This window comes from Opisthorchis viverrini (genome assembly GCF_000715545.1).
Source record: "Opisthorchis viverrini unplaced genomic scaffold opera_v5_96, whole genome shotgun sequence".
Classification (NCBI taxonomy): domain Eukaryota; kingdom Metazoa; phylum Platyhelminthes; class Trematoda; order Opisthorchiida; family Opisthorchiidae; genus Opisthorchis; species Opisthorchis viverrini.
Window position 1 is genome coordinate 1,182,885 of NW_008751749.1, and position 15,301 is coordinate 1,198,185.

General features: G+C 43.8%; 1 protein-coding gene across 1 annotated transcript in view; it reads right to left on the reverse strand.

Moving 5' to 3' along the window:
* The window catches only part of T265_05139 (hypothetical protein), a gene marked incomplete at both ends in the record, with an annotated part of 34,440 nt that overhangs the window by 2,832 nt on the left and 16,307 nt on the right, over positions 1 to 15,301 (reverse strand). The window contains 4 exons of the mRNA XM_009170063.1: positions 5,241 to 5,306; positions 8,045 to 8,182; positions 11,632 to 11,817; positions 12,783 to 13,204. Of these exons, the coding sequence (XP_009168327.1) occupies positions 5,241 to 5,306; positions 8,045 to 8,182; positions 11,632 to 11,817; positions 12,783 to 13,204 (812 nt within the window). The remainder of the gene's footprint in view (positions 1 to 5,240; positions 5,307 to 8,044; positions 8,183 to 11,631; positions 11,818 to 12,782; positions 13,205 to 15,301) is intronic.

The following is a 15,301-nucleotide window of genomic DNA, read 5'->3' on the forward strand; positions in this document are numbered from 1 at the left end:
GAGTCTTATAATTATCTTATCAAGTCCAAATTTTCTAGCGACTCTCACGAAATCACTAGTTCCCAGTATTGAGTTGGTATTTATATCCATGAAAGGCCAAGTTCTGTAACTGTACCACTGTGTTTTTTTTTCATCACATACCGCCCATCCCTTCAGGACCTCCGGGGCAAGAGTCTCAGTAAGCTGCCCTGTTCTCATTTTGTCCGTATTTTATTGCCGCTTTGGGTCTATGACTGTAACAGAGTGACTATGTAATGAAATGTACTTGCTAGGCATACTTATTTAGATTTCTATTCACAAGTACAATATAAGCGGTCAGCTGTAGCACTCTTCCGCTGCCTAGCTGCCATGCTACCCGATAGAAGCACGAGGGCTGGGATATTGCCAGGTTGCCCAAGCCTAGACAGGGAAAGTCGAGAGGCAGAGGTCGGGTGCCAACCACGAACCTTCCAATTAGTAGATTCGCGCTCCAGTCACTTGAGCCATCTCGCCCACAAGTACAATGTATGGACAGATAATCCGACTCTGTATACTAGCGTCAGATTCAGGGATAAGATGAGAGAAGTACGCATGCCAATCGAACAATTCCGTGAAATGAGATCGAAGCATGATGCGTAAAATAACTAGCTACAATGAACGTCTCTAGGTTGGTTTTGGTCACAGTAACTGCGATAAACCTTGCATGGATTTAAATCACGTTTTGCTTTACTACTTTGGGAAATCGTGCGTCAATAGAATTAATTTGCTGAGGTTTTTCAAGGTTATGCTTTCTCAGTCATAAGCGTCAAACCACTCGAGAAAATTTTCTTGAAACCGTGGCTTTATTAGGCCCAAGAAACATACTGCCACAAAGCAGAAATATCAAAATAACACCCGTTCAGATTGAAATTGAGTTAGGTGTAATTTAATCTACTTTGGTGATACGGAGTGCCGTCTACAGACCTGTTCAGTCAGCCCATTGCCACTATCAAAGGACAACTATCTACAAAACTCTCAGTGACATCAGACTACTATGTTTAAAACACCATTTTACACTTGTCTCCCACAGTAGGCTTTTCTACAACTAAATGGCATACACTACGACGGAGCCATTCCATTCTCAAACAGGCTAAAATCGCCAAAATCGAGAAAGACTGCCAACTTGATAGTAGATGAGTAGACCGGAAACTAATGCATATAGAGAACATGCATGAAGGCACATGTTCTCTGTTCTTGATCTCGTCTTGCCTGAATCTTTCGGGACACCGAAAATCTGATTGTGCGGAGTTTTTAATCCCCAACCGGAGAACGCAGCAATCATACATCAGTCAGTATGTGTTGAATGTAGAAGGAACCTTGGGGGATCGGTAGAATGAGGAACTTCAATATAAACTCATAACAATGTCTTTGCATACTATGCTATAAACCTGAAAATACCAGAAGCCATACGATCTGAGTCAGCACTGTTTTTACGGACTCACACAGCTTACTGCGCGATTGGGTTAGCTGGGAGATGAGTGACGAGTCTGCGCATGGTGATCACGTGACGAGTCAATATTTTTACTTTTATTCACGAGATCGGATTGCATGCCATCCGCTGTGATGACACGTGGAAATACCGAACAGAAGAAAAGATCACAACACTAATAACGATAGCTAGATTGTCAGGGGTTTTCAATTTTTTTGAAGCCCATGGTTAATGGAAATAAAACAATGACGAATATGAATGAATTTCCTGCAGTTTGTCGCAGGTGGTACCTGAATATCGGAAAGAACCACATTGTTAGCTTAGGTTCAAGAAACATTACGTTACATGTTAGATATTTATGGATCAGTTCTCTACTCATTCGAAGTCAACATGTCGTCAGATAGAAACTGTTTCTGTGATTCGCTTCTCGCCAGATCTCTACTGAGCATGTGACCCAAAAAATTGTTGTCCTTTTAAGACGTGGATCTTTAGGTATTTCCGCGCGACTTCATCTCGGAACAGTTATCGGTGAACGCCAGAATATGGCGCGAATGATGATCACATATCGAGCATACTGTCATCCGAAGGAATGTCATATTTGTAGTAGTCTGTAGCACAAAGTTGGGGTGATGTTGAGATTCCACGCTAGTGTGAACAACAACCAAATCTATCACTTTAATTATCCAGCCGCAAGACAGGACTGGTGCAAATGAAATTAATCATATCGGGTTTAGGGAAGTTGGCACCGGGAGAGGCAGCCAGATCCGCGGTCTCAAGACTGGTCTCAGCAGGTTCAGATATGCATTGGTGTGTGTACTTTGAGCAGCAGGCCACAGCAAACAGAGGTATTCCACTCTGTCAACATGCTTTTGACTTTTAGCTTCGGAAATTCAAGATTCCAAGTAACTTATACTTTATTATCATGGCGTCCAATTCGGTCCCACGAAGGAGGCAGGTGTGACGGGAGGAGAAGACATTTAGAATAATGGAATTAAACACACTACTCAACACAATACCAATTTCAAGGCAAGTCGTAAGACTCTGTTCTCTGTCCATAATGTACTTGAGCACAATCAGCCAAATATGTGGCGCTTTGGTGACCGCGGCAATACCTATCCGCTTCATTCTTCGCGAGAGTTTGTTTTCTTTTGGTAATTTGGGGATATTCACTATCACGAACCTGGTAGTATATTGGTGTATGGTTTGATCCCGTAAAGAATAAGTTTGTCTAAACCTTGTTTTGTTATCTTGGACGTAAATACCTCACAACTGTCGTAGGCCCTATACAAGGAAGTAGAACGGCATGCCGCGTGACTGTGGAAGTCGGTGCGCAGACGAGGGGAATGACTTGCGATCCATTCAGTATGAAGGCAAACAGATTACACGAGTCAGAGCAAGCAACCGTACACCGGAAGCACTGCAGCAGGGAGTTCTATCAAAGCCAAGGCACTTTCTTCCCAGTTTCCGATCCTGCAATAACGCCCCATCTAGACGATTTTGAGACAAATGTTATGTGAATCAGAAGCCTGGTTTCTCCAAAACATCACCACCATTACAAATGAAACGAGTTATGTATCCTCACTTCCGCGTAAAACAGAGTATGTATGTTGATCTTTGACTACCCCTGACGATACAAACACTACCTACGTTTCAATAGTTACGTGAGTTAATATTTTTCCACAAAAGCAACTGGATTCTCATTGAAAACAAAACAGGACCGAAAGTTGTAAAGCGGATGCTAATTGTAGACAACAGGAAACAAATTCAGTAGAACAATATTACATTAGATCAAATGTGATTTACCACGCACTGTTGACAACAGTAAGAATTCAAATCATTTCTAGTGAGAATGGAAACACATGGTGGAGTAATACGCTTTTCTGACTAACTGTGTATATTCCCCAGTACACAGTCCTCTCAAAACACCACCAAGCTATCAACGTACCAATGTGACATCTGTGAATTTGAGTCGTGGAACTTCCGGGCAACGGTTAAGATAGGCTAACGCTTCTTTTAGGATACGTCACTTCTAAACAACTAAGTAGGTTGCTTTGCGGGGGAGGGTTCGCATGGAAGAGAAGATTCGGCATCGGTTTGTAAACACAAGCGGGGATTTCTCTCGGTTTAAATTAGAGTTGATTGCTCCCTCTCTCAATTTTCTGGGACCCGCCTGAACCTGAATTATATAAGCGGGCAACTTGCAAGTGATGGGTGTGTTGGGTTACGCTCAAACGTCTTAAATATCACAGGTTTATCGCTTCTAAATGATATCATAATGCCTGTATTTATCGTTTTCCTGTGAGTTAGACTGGTGAATTTTTAGTCAATATATTTGTGCATGATGTGTTCAATTTGTCAGCCCAAGGATAATCTCCGACTTTTTCGATTGCTACATCGCTTATAAAGCCTCAACCATACACCATCAAGTACAAATTGACTGGCCACAAGTGGATCGAACGGCTGTTGTTTTTTGTATCATTCAGTTGGTGCCTTAAACTGCACAAAGTATGAAACAATATGTTATGATGGTAAGTCGATCATCACCTCTGTACTAACTGCAGGTGTGTTACGCGAGAAGGCATCCCACCGTTGGAGAACTGATAACCTATTTGAGGAAAGTAGAATAATTGCCGGGCAAATACGCGGCATTTTCAGCACGGCTGATGCTGAAAACATTAGTGTAATGACCCCGGAATCGTGACTACCAGAAGTCCCAAACATCGGTCAGCTGATCACAAGTATCGCTTGTTCCTGCTGGTCAATATCCGGATATACTATCCCAGTGTGACAGGCATTGATGTCAGGGTCAAAGGAGGGCTATCAACATTTGACCCCGCCCCCACTGGCTGAAGGAACACATTCTACAGCTCAAATTGTGGCATAACTGTACGGTTTTCAGAAGAAGCATACAAGAAACGATTCGCCTTTAACAATGGGGGCGCAGCTTGCGCTGGCCGGAGAGGACTGACTGCCGAAATACCGCATTCGGATGTATAAGTCTGGGGGATGATGCTTAAGGGATTCCATGTTTCAGTAACCAGAGATATACGGAAGCTATGCGAATACCACGGGGGTAGGTGAACACTAGACTCCTGGTTACCGCCGAGGACATGAAAGGGTTTCGTTGATGACTGTGACTAGATTCTACCGTGCCGGTTTTGTCGCCCTGTGATTCTGTCGCCCCGCGTTGTGTGAAAGTAGATTTAGGGAAGTCACACTGACTTTGGTGAGGCGGTGTTCGTTCTTTCCGTCATTTAAATCCATTTTAAATAAGACCTCCATGCTCTAACCTCGATTAACAGATTCGCTACTCATTAGCGTGCATGTAATGTGAGTACACGTTCATCGTCAAATCATGTCGATCTTCGGTTTTCTACCGGTGTAACGGTGGATACTACTGATGGGGCAAGTTATATGTTATCTCGTAAGTCCGCTTTGCGTCTCTTGAAGAGTGGGATCTATTACGGAGTTTAAGGAACCGCTTTGAAGCTTTTGCTTGCATTAACAGTCAATGAATGTCTTGGAACTTTCAGGAAGACGCGTTCACGGAAAAGATGGATATTTAGTTTTTGTAAACAAGATACATATGAGAGTTTTGAGTTATGAGTGTTTCTTCAACAAACAGCTCCGTGGCGAAAACTTTCTTTCCTTCACCGGTATATTGCAAGTTTTGAGATTTGGAGCCTTTTATTGCATTGGCATCTAACCAAGACGTACGTACTCATGTAAACAAAAATGAAGTCCATATGGAATCTCGCAACAAACAAGCTCGTTACTAACACAAACCACTCACCAGCCAGATTATATTAGATCCACGCCTATTTCGGTCTCCGAAGTAATTTTTCGCTTCCAAGCATTTCTGGAAAGTGAAAAAATGTACCTTCATTATTCGCACAATTTTTAAAGGATGCGATATTTATAAATTTCGTCTTGCGTCGCGCAAAACAGGCACCATTTTTACCAAGCGTTCTTTGGCTCATAGCAAATAAGAGCAACTATAATTTCGAAATATGTTTCCAGAATATGTACACTCAGATAAAATTTATTTATTTATTTATAGCTTATTAACCGTTTTTACCTGTAAAAAACACCTGTCGCGTCACCACGTTTGAACTTCTCCCAGAAAATTTCCATATCCACTCATGTAGCATACTCGTTCAGATTGGCCTCAAATGATGTTCGAGGGTGATATGGATGAGTGATTAGAGCGCGAATTTATTGCCCAGAAGGTCTGTAGTTCGAACCCAACCTCTGCATCTCAACTTCCCCTGTCTAGGCTTGGGCAAACTGACAACTTCCCGGCTCTCGTGCTTCCTTCAAGTGCCATATCAGGTAGGCATTAAAAAAGAAAGTCAGAGCTGAACGCATGTTTTTTCACTCGACCGATTTATTACAACAACTTGTCTACGTGATGAGAACAGACACACTTACGGGCAATCGTATGTGAAAAACATAACCTCTGAGTTCAACAGCATGCATTTTCAGCTACAGAATACGACGCTAAAAATAGATAATCATTCAGCTGCAACACCCTTCCGGTGCCTAGCTGCCGTGCCACGCAAAAGGAGCACGAGGGCCGGGATAGTGCCCACATCTAGATAGGGGAAGTTGAGAGGCAGAGGTTGGGTTCGAACCACAAACTTTCCGGTCAGCAAATCCACGCGCTCTAGCCACTTAGGCCATCTCGAGACAACGTTGATCAGACAGCTCGTTCACCAACCTAGACGCTTTATATCCATCAAACTATCTAATTCCTGAAAAAAGATGGCCATGAAAGCCACCCATCATTGGATTAGTTTGTAGATACGTGAGTTACAACGTATCATTCAATATTCTCAAATTTAGCCACAGTATTTCCGAGCAGCCTGTAGTTGCTGGGTATGAACTCACCTCAGACAAATCTGTTTGTCTCCCCGGTTTACTTAACATTTCCTTTTAGATTTTCTTTTGGACAGGGATGAGTCAGCTTCAGGAGTGTAATGCTAATGACAAAAATAATCGTTCAGCTCCAACGCTCAGTGTATCCACAGCTGCCATGCCCGGGATAGTTCCAATTTGCTCAAGCCTAAACAGGAGCAGTGGGCATGCCGACGTTGGGTTCGAACCATGGACCTACCCGTTGAGCAGTGTCGAGCTCCCATCCATTACTGCTCTCTCAGATTGTCGTCCAACGAGATTATGTGACTGGTTTACTCTGACGTGGGTAGAATTATTTCAGCATTCTTCGGTATATAATCGGACGCTGGCTTTAATTGGTTAGTAGTGAATTGCATTACGGGCTTTGTGTTCAGGCTGTCGGCTAGAAGTGTCCAGAACAATTCACAGACGACACGCCCAAACACAGCTTGATGTGCACCTTGGCAAATCATCGAAGCATTACGGCGGTATCCTAAAGTCTGCTATGGGGCAGATGTTTGTTCCACACAGCGATAATATAGGTCGGGCTGACTGCTTTATCAACTTCTTACGGGACTGACTGCATTGGTGAATTGCATGGGGGAACACTCTTTGTTCTGCATACTATGTACAGTGACTTATAGAGAGGTTAGAGGTTGAAAATGAAACTTTCACCGTTATCCACCGATCTATATCAATACCAAGCCAGTTTTTGGCCTGATCAGGACCAGTATGAGCTTATCAGCTGGTTGAAGGTTCAGGACGACTAATAGGTCATGTGATTACTCATTTCCCGTAGTCGTGTGGAGTGTGAGTTCTACAGGAACAAGCGTTCCAGTCTGCAGCTCTTGCATTTCCTGTGTCTGTGAAGGAACTGCAACCTTCGCGTCATGAAGTCAAAGTTTTATGCAGCAATTAAATACATACATATTCTATCAGATACCTATTCAGAGGGTGTGAACTGTTAACAATCACTTGGTTGATGGTCGCCAATTCACTAAGTCTTTCAGCATGCACGGGGAATTTGCCGAAATCACGCTGACAGGTTCTGTCCTCATGTCGGCCCATTCGAGGATTCCGGGCACTTGTTGTTATCAAGAAGTATTGTTAGGGTTACCTGTCATACTTGTGAGAAGAAACCGTGCCACTTATGACAATCATTCTCAGGTTCACAAGGTTACTTATGAACTGAGCTACTAATTGTCTTGAAAATACTAACACGCGGGTGTTGGCTGCAGCTATTCAAACAGCTACTGAAGAAAGGGAATGTTGTGGGTGCCTCACTTGTCAGGTGGTTCAGTGTGACACACCTGACTCATGAAACCATATTCAAGCAACTGAAATTCGTAGAAACTAGGCATCTTGATTCTCTGAATGGTGGGTCTGTGAACGTCCAAACGGATCACGAAAATTTTTACTGTGCTGTTGTGCGTTTTCTAGGAACTACCGTCTCTGCCATTGATATGTCAACAATCACGATTCTGTCCTGCTCGGATGATACTATTCTGTGGTCGTACATCAAGACATCATGCAAAGTATCTACAAAGGTCACAAACAATTTAGTGAAAAATCTGAAGCATGGATAGCCATGCATTACAGTTTGGATGAGCACAGCCAACACACTGGTTCAGTCACCAGGAGAATTCATCTTTGAGCATGGCTGTTCGTGGGGAAAGACTACAGGAAGCGTAATATGCTTACTTCACAGGACTTGACATGCGCCATCCACTTGTCCAAGTGCTCTTGAAGTCGAGGGGCCATTGTATCGTTTAGGACATCAATAACATCACACATCCGCAAATATTGTGGATTACCGAACAAGTGTGCGGGTTCGCACAACTAGAAGGAAACGGATAGAATTACCAACATAAACAGTGTGCAACGAGAGGAACACTGATGCATACGCTAAGTAGTAACTGACACAAGGAATATATACGAGTAATCGTTTTCTTATGACAAGATACTATATGCGGATCGTCAGGCAAGATTTCGACGTTGGTTACAATAGCTATAAGGTAGCTCGGTCACCTTGTCACCGTGTGCGTGAGGATATGGCCAAATGCACTCTTGTGCAAAGTGGCGATGCGACGAAATCTTAACTGTGTATCTTGTTAGTGAAAACGGAGAATGCGCTTACAGAATGAGTCCCAAGAAGGAGAGAACCGATAGTGGGCCATCGAATAATTTTCAGCAACCTTATAAACAGTTGTGTTTTAAGGAGAGTACCAAGAGGTGTACTTTCGGACGCACAGGCAATGTACACACATCAACGAAAACGGTAGTATTAGACCGCCGTGCGAACAAATGTTCTGGGGAAAGGGTTTCTGAGATTGAAATTCTCTGATTCTTTAAGGCTTTGGTTTTCAAAAGTCAATTTAGGCTAAAGGAAGTTATGCGTTTAACACTGGACACCAGTAATTCACTGTTACGCTACGTTGACAGCTTTCACTACGGCAGTAAATTTGGTAAAATCACAAGGCATGTCATTTTTCTTCCGCCTGAAATTTTCCAATGGTACCCCAGGCGTGACATACTACTAATAAGTTTGCCGAAAATTCTTCGGCTTGGTGCACTACAATCAGTTGAAGTGGACCACCATAATTCAGTTTGACTCATTTGAATCTCCTGTCAAAATCAATTTTGTGTACAAATGAGAGCATTTGTCGATTTCTAGAGGGTTTTTTTTACCAGAACAAAATATCCACTGGAAAGCGGGTAAGCAAAGCTCATGTTTTATTTTCAACAGAGTTGGCAATGCCAACCCGGATGTCTTTCCAGAAGCCCGCTTTTGAGAATTTTCACAATTATAAGGAACAACAGTCTTATTCGTGTCCTGTGGTCCCGATCAGGTGAACGCATGTTGAGTCAGGCATATAATTTCTCGGCTTCAGAGGATCGGAATCTGAACTCTGCGAACGCTACTTAATGCTAATCGAAAAGGCCAGCAGAAGAGTACTCTTCAGTGTGCATCTATCCCAGTTGCTTGAGTTGCAACATGAATGCAGGCGCAGTTACCTGACGTCTTTCCACCTGTGATTTGCGAATTCAGTAGTAAATTGTAGTGGACTATGCACTGCACTCGCACGACCGAAAAGTACATCACAAGTCACCGCTTTGAATACTGGGTTGTTGGCTGATTCTGCACTTGCACAGTTATTACTGATCTCTAGGAAACAACACGCCTTTAACTAAGTTAGTTTATATCTGTCACTCTGAGACCAGCGAAATTTTTTAAGCTCTGGTGTTCACAGCCGTCTGGAGTAGCAAACGCACAGAATGAACACGACAGTGCCAAATTAGGAACAGAATATAGCCTGGCTTTCTACTGCACATGGTATTACCGACTTCGCTGGGTAGATGTGAAAGTTGTTCTGGCGGAAACTAAACAGGGCGCCTCTACTTTTCCGTCTTCAACTCATAATTTGGTAGAGACACAACCGTGGCCACCGCAAAAAATAACAGACCAGTTGTAAACACTGCCGGCGCATAGCTGCCATCCCCTCAGAGGAATCACGAGGGCTGCCAGTTTACCCAAGCCTAGACAAGATCAGTCGAGATTTCCGTGTTGGGTTCGAACCATGAATCATCTGGTTATTAGGTTTCCATTTTAACTACCGAACCCTTTCGAGCTCTATTGAGCTATAGCGAGCCGCTCACCACAAGGCGGTTGAACGGAAACCGTTGGTTACAGGTTAATCGGACTATTCACAATAAACAGCCGATTTTGTAGTCATTGTCATTAAAACAGATCAGTTTCGAGGGCTATGAGAGGATTTTTACCGTACCAGAGCCAGTACCGATTATTTGTGATGTAGCCAAGAGTACAAGTAAGTACCATTCGTCCAATCACGTTGCAACGGGTACTTGGATCGAAGCTTACAAAGCCGGCTTAAAGAGTATAACACGGTAACATACTGTGAGATGAAAGCTCACTAAATTCCAGTTCTTTCCGTTGCGATAAAATAACATTTCGTGACAAGCTATCCCGCATTTCGGGTCCGATTTGAAGACCACACAGCGCTCCATCCTAAAAATCAAAACCAGAGATCCTCAAACTGGGCTTCACAAGACCGCTTCGTCCAGCTTGCTGCTTAAAAGTAGTTTGAGCAATTTTTCCCCAAAAGAGATGAAGTCATCAACTGCAGTCCCACCAAAGGATTTTCAACAACTCGAAATTCCCCTTAATATGGATATTGACGCGGTTGCAAGTGACTAGTGGTTTGTACATAAAATCAAACGTATAGGGGGGAAGATTTCCCAAAACTTTTAACGGACAAGAGGTTTGTCTATTTCATGAAAAAGGAATGATAGGTTTATATGAACGTGGCTATTTCTGCAAGCACGATTATCTAAAGATGAAATAGTAGAATTCTGCCGTAATCTAAGGTTTTTTTAATGGTTGGAACTACCAAGAGGGAAGCACAATTCAGTCGTGTGTTTATAGTAGAAACCCGATATACTGTCACATGGACAACCAATCTTGTGTTCCTTGTGTCATGCATAGGATTCGGCAAGATGTCCTACTGTGTTCAACTGTAGCACTCCTTCGGTGTCTAACTGCCATGCAACCCGAAGGTTGCACGAGGGCTAGGATAATGCCAGGTTGTCCAAGCCTAGACAGAGGAAGTCGAGAGACAGAGGTCGGGTTCAAACCACGGACCTGGCGGTCAGTAAATTCGTTCTATAATCACATGGGCCATCTCGCCCCCGCCGTACTACTGTGCTGCTCCGGCGCTTTGGGCAAAATTTTATAGCTCCATATTTCCAGAAACATGATGAAACTTTGGCAACTTTAATTCATTGAATATTAGGGCGGTCCTAACGGGGACCCAACCACATTTTAACGGAATCTGCCTTGTACAAATTTTCATAAATTAATATGAAAACAACGGAGTTTTGAGAACAGGCCCGAGAGACAGGTTCATGGGAGGGCAAAACCAATGTTGAGCTGTCCATGACGTTTGGCTCCGTTTGATGCAGTGTTACCACCTGAAAGCAATTTTTGTCACGAAAAACTCCTAGGCTTGATACGCTGCAACTTGGAAATCTTAGTCTAAATGAGTATCGGTTTTGGCTTTGTGGAGCATGAAATCAAGACGCAAAGGCATCCACGCGAACCTTCTATTGGCGAGGGTGGGGCAGTTGTATCTCAGTATTTATGTCCCAGACGGCCACGGTCCGCGCAAGATTTGGGATCTTTTATTAATCCGCGGCACGCGATATATTTGAGAAAGATGGTACTTTGGGTGAAAATATCTCGCTACCAGAGCTTAGGGTTGCGCACGTACCTCTGAGTATTCCTTGATTGCGGAGGCAGTGGTGCAGATGTGGGTGAAAGGCAAAAGCTGACTGAATTTGGACCGTATGGCAAAGACTTCGCTGGCCTTTTCATTCTCCTCGTGCCAGTATTTTGGTATTTTGATGATTGCGGAATCCCAGAGGACTCGGAGGCGCAGGTAAGCGGACCGGCATACCTAAAAATGTGTCGGGCAGATATCAACGTCAGAAAATCAGTCTTTTGTATTTTCAAGTCCTTCTACTTTCCTCTTCGATAAGTGCGAGATATGTTTAAGCAAAAGTAATCAATATTTTATAACCGTTTTCTTTTTATGTACAAGTGAAGCCAGTGTCACCATTGAAGGCGAAACCTTATTCACCCTCTCAGTACGAACTGAGGGCCGATTACTTGCGGCACTACCTCGGTCATCCGAACCGGGTAGAACCACAGCAAAATAGTATCGCTCATGACGATAGAAGTTCCTGCCGATTCTGTTTCTATTCACAGGATAATATATGACGTAAATGCTCGTACTGTCACAACATAAGTAGCTCAACCAGACAAATTACAACGGTCTGATAGCCCCCCATGATGCGGACAGAATCCGATCATCAGTAATATAGTTGCTCCAAAGCAAAACTGAGTTTTGGCTTTGTTTAGTAGTATGTATCCACTTCGAAGAGGTATACTATCAGGAGTTTAGAAACCTACATTCCCAACCTAGAAGACTTCAGTCTTGAAGCCATTTAAGAAATCCGGGTGATCTTTTCGGTGGTTAAACTGACAAGTGAAGTCCTTGGATGCCTCGACGGCGTTAACGTCTGGCTCGTTTAATGGATTCACTGATATGGCTACAAAACGTCATCCAATCCGTGGGATAAAAGTGCGAGTAAACACAAGTGAATTTCAAGTACCTACTTGTGACTGAGACCACGCCTCCTCGATAGATCGGCTCATAGAACATCCATCCGGTATATGGGAACCACCAACCGACTCACTAAAGATCTAACTGATAATATCGAATTCAGAGGAAATTACGACGCCCTAGTATTTGTATGACTATGAACGAATACCTAATGAGGGAGGACAAACACCCAAGAAGCTCATCCAAGTAAAATTGAAAGTTACTGAGATGCAGTTCGGAATCAGGTAGAAACCTACCGGCTGTTTACTGGTATCATTTAAAAGGACTATTGATCCAGGTATGTACCACTGGTCATCCCAGTGGCAGTTATCGCAATAGTACCGCCCAGTCACGTGACAGACGCGTATTTCCGTCGGCGCGTTCAAGGAGTGACTCGAGTCGTTCTTTTTCATTCCCGTCTGTTTATGTGAGTGCACTTTCGTTATTTTGTGCACTACTGCCTTCCCGATAGACTTGGGCAGCTGATGGTTGGAGTGAGCCTCTTTGGTGCCATCGACTCCTTTGACGTCACTCTCCGGTTCCAGCTCGTGTCCGGCAGACTTGCTCAGGATCCGTCGACATTCATAGCATTTGTTTGACTGCAAGGCCAGATTTGCAGATAGGTATACGTCTTCCAGTTTCACTTCAGCCGCATCCATCCATTTAAGAGTCTGGCGACCTGCGTCAGAAATTGACCAGATTAAAATAAACAGAAAAGAACAATTACACATGAAAGTTTCAAAAGCAGTAGCCATCAAACCATACATCACTATGTGCCGCTAAGTAAGATGCAGGGACAGACTAGTCTACTTCATTAAAATCTTCATAAGAATATGAGGTCATTATTGTCCGCACGCTTTTATCCGCAATGGCAGCAAAACCTGGTTGACTTTTTGCTCTCAAGATGAGTACTTGAAATAGGTTAATTTTGTCCCGACTGCTCGTCTTCACAAAAGTCTCAAAGATGTTTACTGCACGTCTTCAAACCAATAAGCATTCGACTTTTCTATAAAAGAACTTCAGTGCCCGTGGTACGACGTTCTACGGAACTTAAAGTTATCTTATCCGGGAATGAAAACGGTATTCGCGAGTGGTGAACTGGGACAAGATGTCTACTGTTAAGGCATACTTCCCGCGTAGAAAGACATCCATTTCTGCGCACCTGTAGATGCGTACGCAATTACTTATGTCAAAATGTCACGAGCATTGAGTCAGGGCCGATCGACAAGGCAGCTGCGCTAGACAATAACTGGTTGCAGTGGCATACGGGAAAGCTGCTTGTTGTGGCCACTTGGACTACCGATTCCACAATCGAAGTTGAGCTGACGGTGCACAGGGTCTCCTCGACTCCGTTGCAGACTCGTTGGACGGCGTTAATCTACAGCGAGGTCGATCGATTGTCAGTGAAAATTAACTACATGCTAGTTGAACGACCACAAATCTTCGAAGCAGTGCTACATCCATTTCTGCGCACCTGTAGATGCGTAGGCAGTCACTTATGTCAAAATGTCACAAGCATTGAGTCAGAGTCGATCGACAAGGCAGCTGCGCTAGACAAGAACTGGTTGCAATGGCATACGGGAAAGCTGCTTGTTGTGGCCACTTGGACTACCGATTCCACAATCGAAGTTGAGCTGACGGTGCACAGGGTCTCCTCGACTCCGTTGCAGACTCGTTGGACGGCGTTAATCTACAGCGAGGTCGATCGATTGTCAGTGAAAATTAACTACATGCTAGTTGAACGACCACAAATCTTCGAAGCAGTGCTATGTCTGATTGACGGATTCAGTTTATATCATTCTCTCCAGTAGGTAGAGGACGATGCAACGGATAGAATGACAAGTTAACTGAAAGCACAGTTCCTCCAGCTGTGCTCAGGTTTAGCGGTTAAGTCTTATTAAAATGGCTCGGATTTACGTAAGGAAACTCCTCTGGCCAATCAGAGTATATTCGATGTATCCAAGGTTGCCCAAGCCTAGACAGGGGAAGTCGAGAGAGAGAGGTCGGGTCCGAACCACGGACCTTTTTGGTCATTAAGTTCGCGCTCCAACCATTTGGGCCATCTCGACCAAACAAACATAACGATAAAAATTCCAGCTTTTCATAGGATTTGAACTGTTGATGATGTCGGTATGCACCGGAAAGCATCAGAGTATCAAAGTGTATCAGAAGTCCACCCTTCACAAACCTGTGGGAGTGTCCGAACCCACTACCTGCCAGTTATCAGCTGGACAGGTTAGCATTCGGCCACAAGAACAGTGTGTTGCTGGGTTTCATATAAAATTAATGGCTAGTGATTTGTCCTGTATTACCAAGACACTTTCCACGAGATCTTTTTACGGAAAATGTTCAACATTTGACACCAAACCTGCGTTTGAAAGGACGACAAATCAATCCAGTTTATCATTTATCCGAAAAGAAGAGGGTTTAACAGTGAGTCATTGCATAGCTGGTTCATAGGAATGCGCAACAAATACCCTGCCGAGGTATTACACGGCAAACATTTGCGCCAATCTATTGGTACCTGACTAAGTTGGGTCTGAAATTCACAATCACTTTTGTCGGACACCATCTTATATGCTTCCATTAATAAGTCGGTCAGCTGTAACACCCTTCCGATGCCTAGCTGCTAAGCTCCCCGAAGGAAGCATGAGGGCCGGGATACTGTCAGGTCGCCCAAACTTAGGCAGGAGAAGTCGAGAGGCTGAGGTCGGGTTCGAACCACAGACCTTCCGGTCAGTAAATTCGCACTCTAACCACTTGATCCACCTCGCCC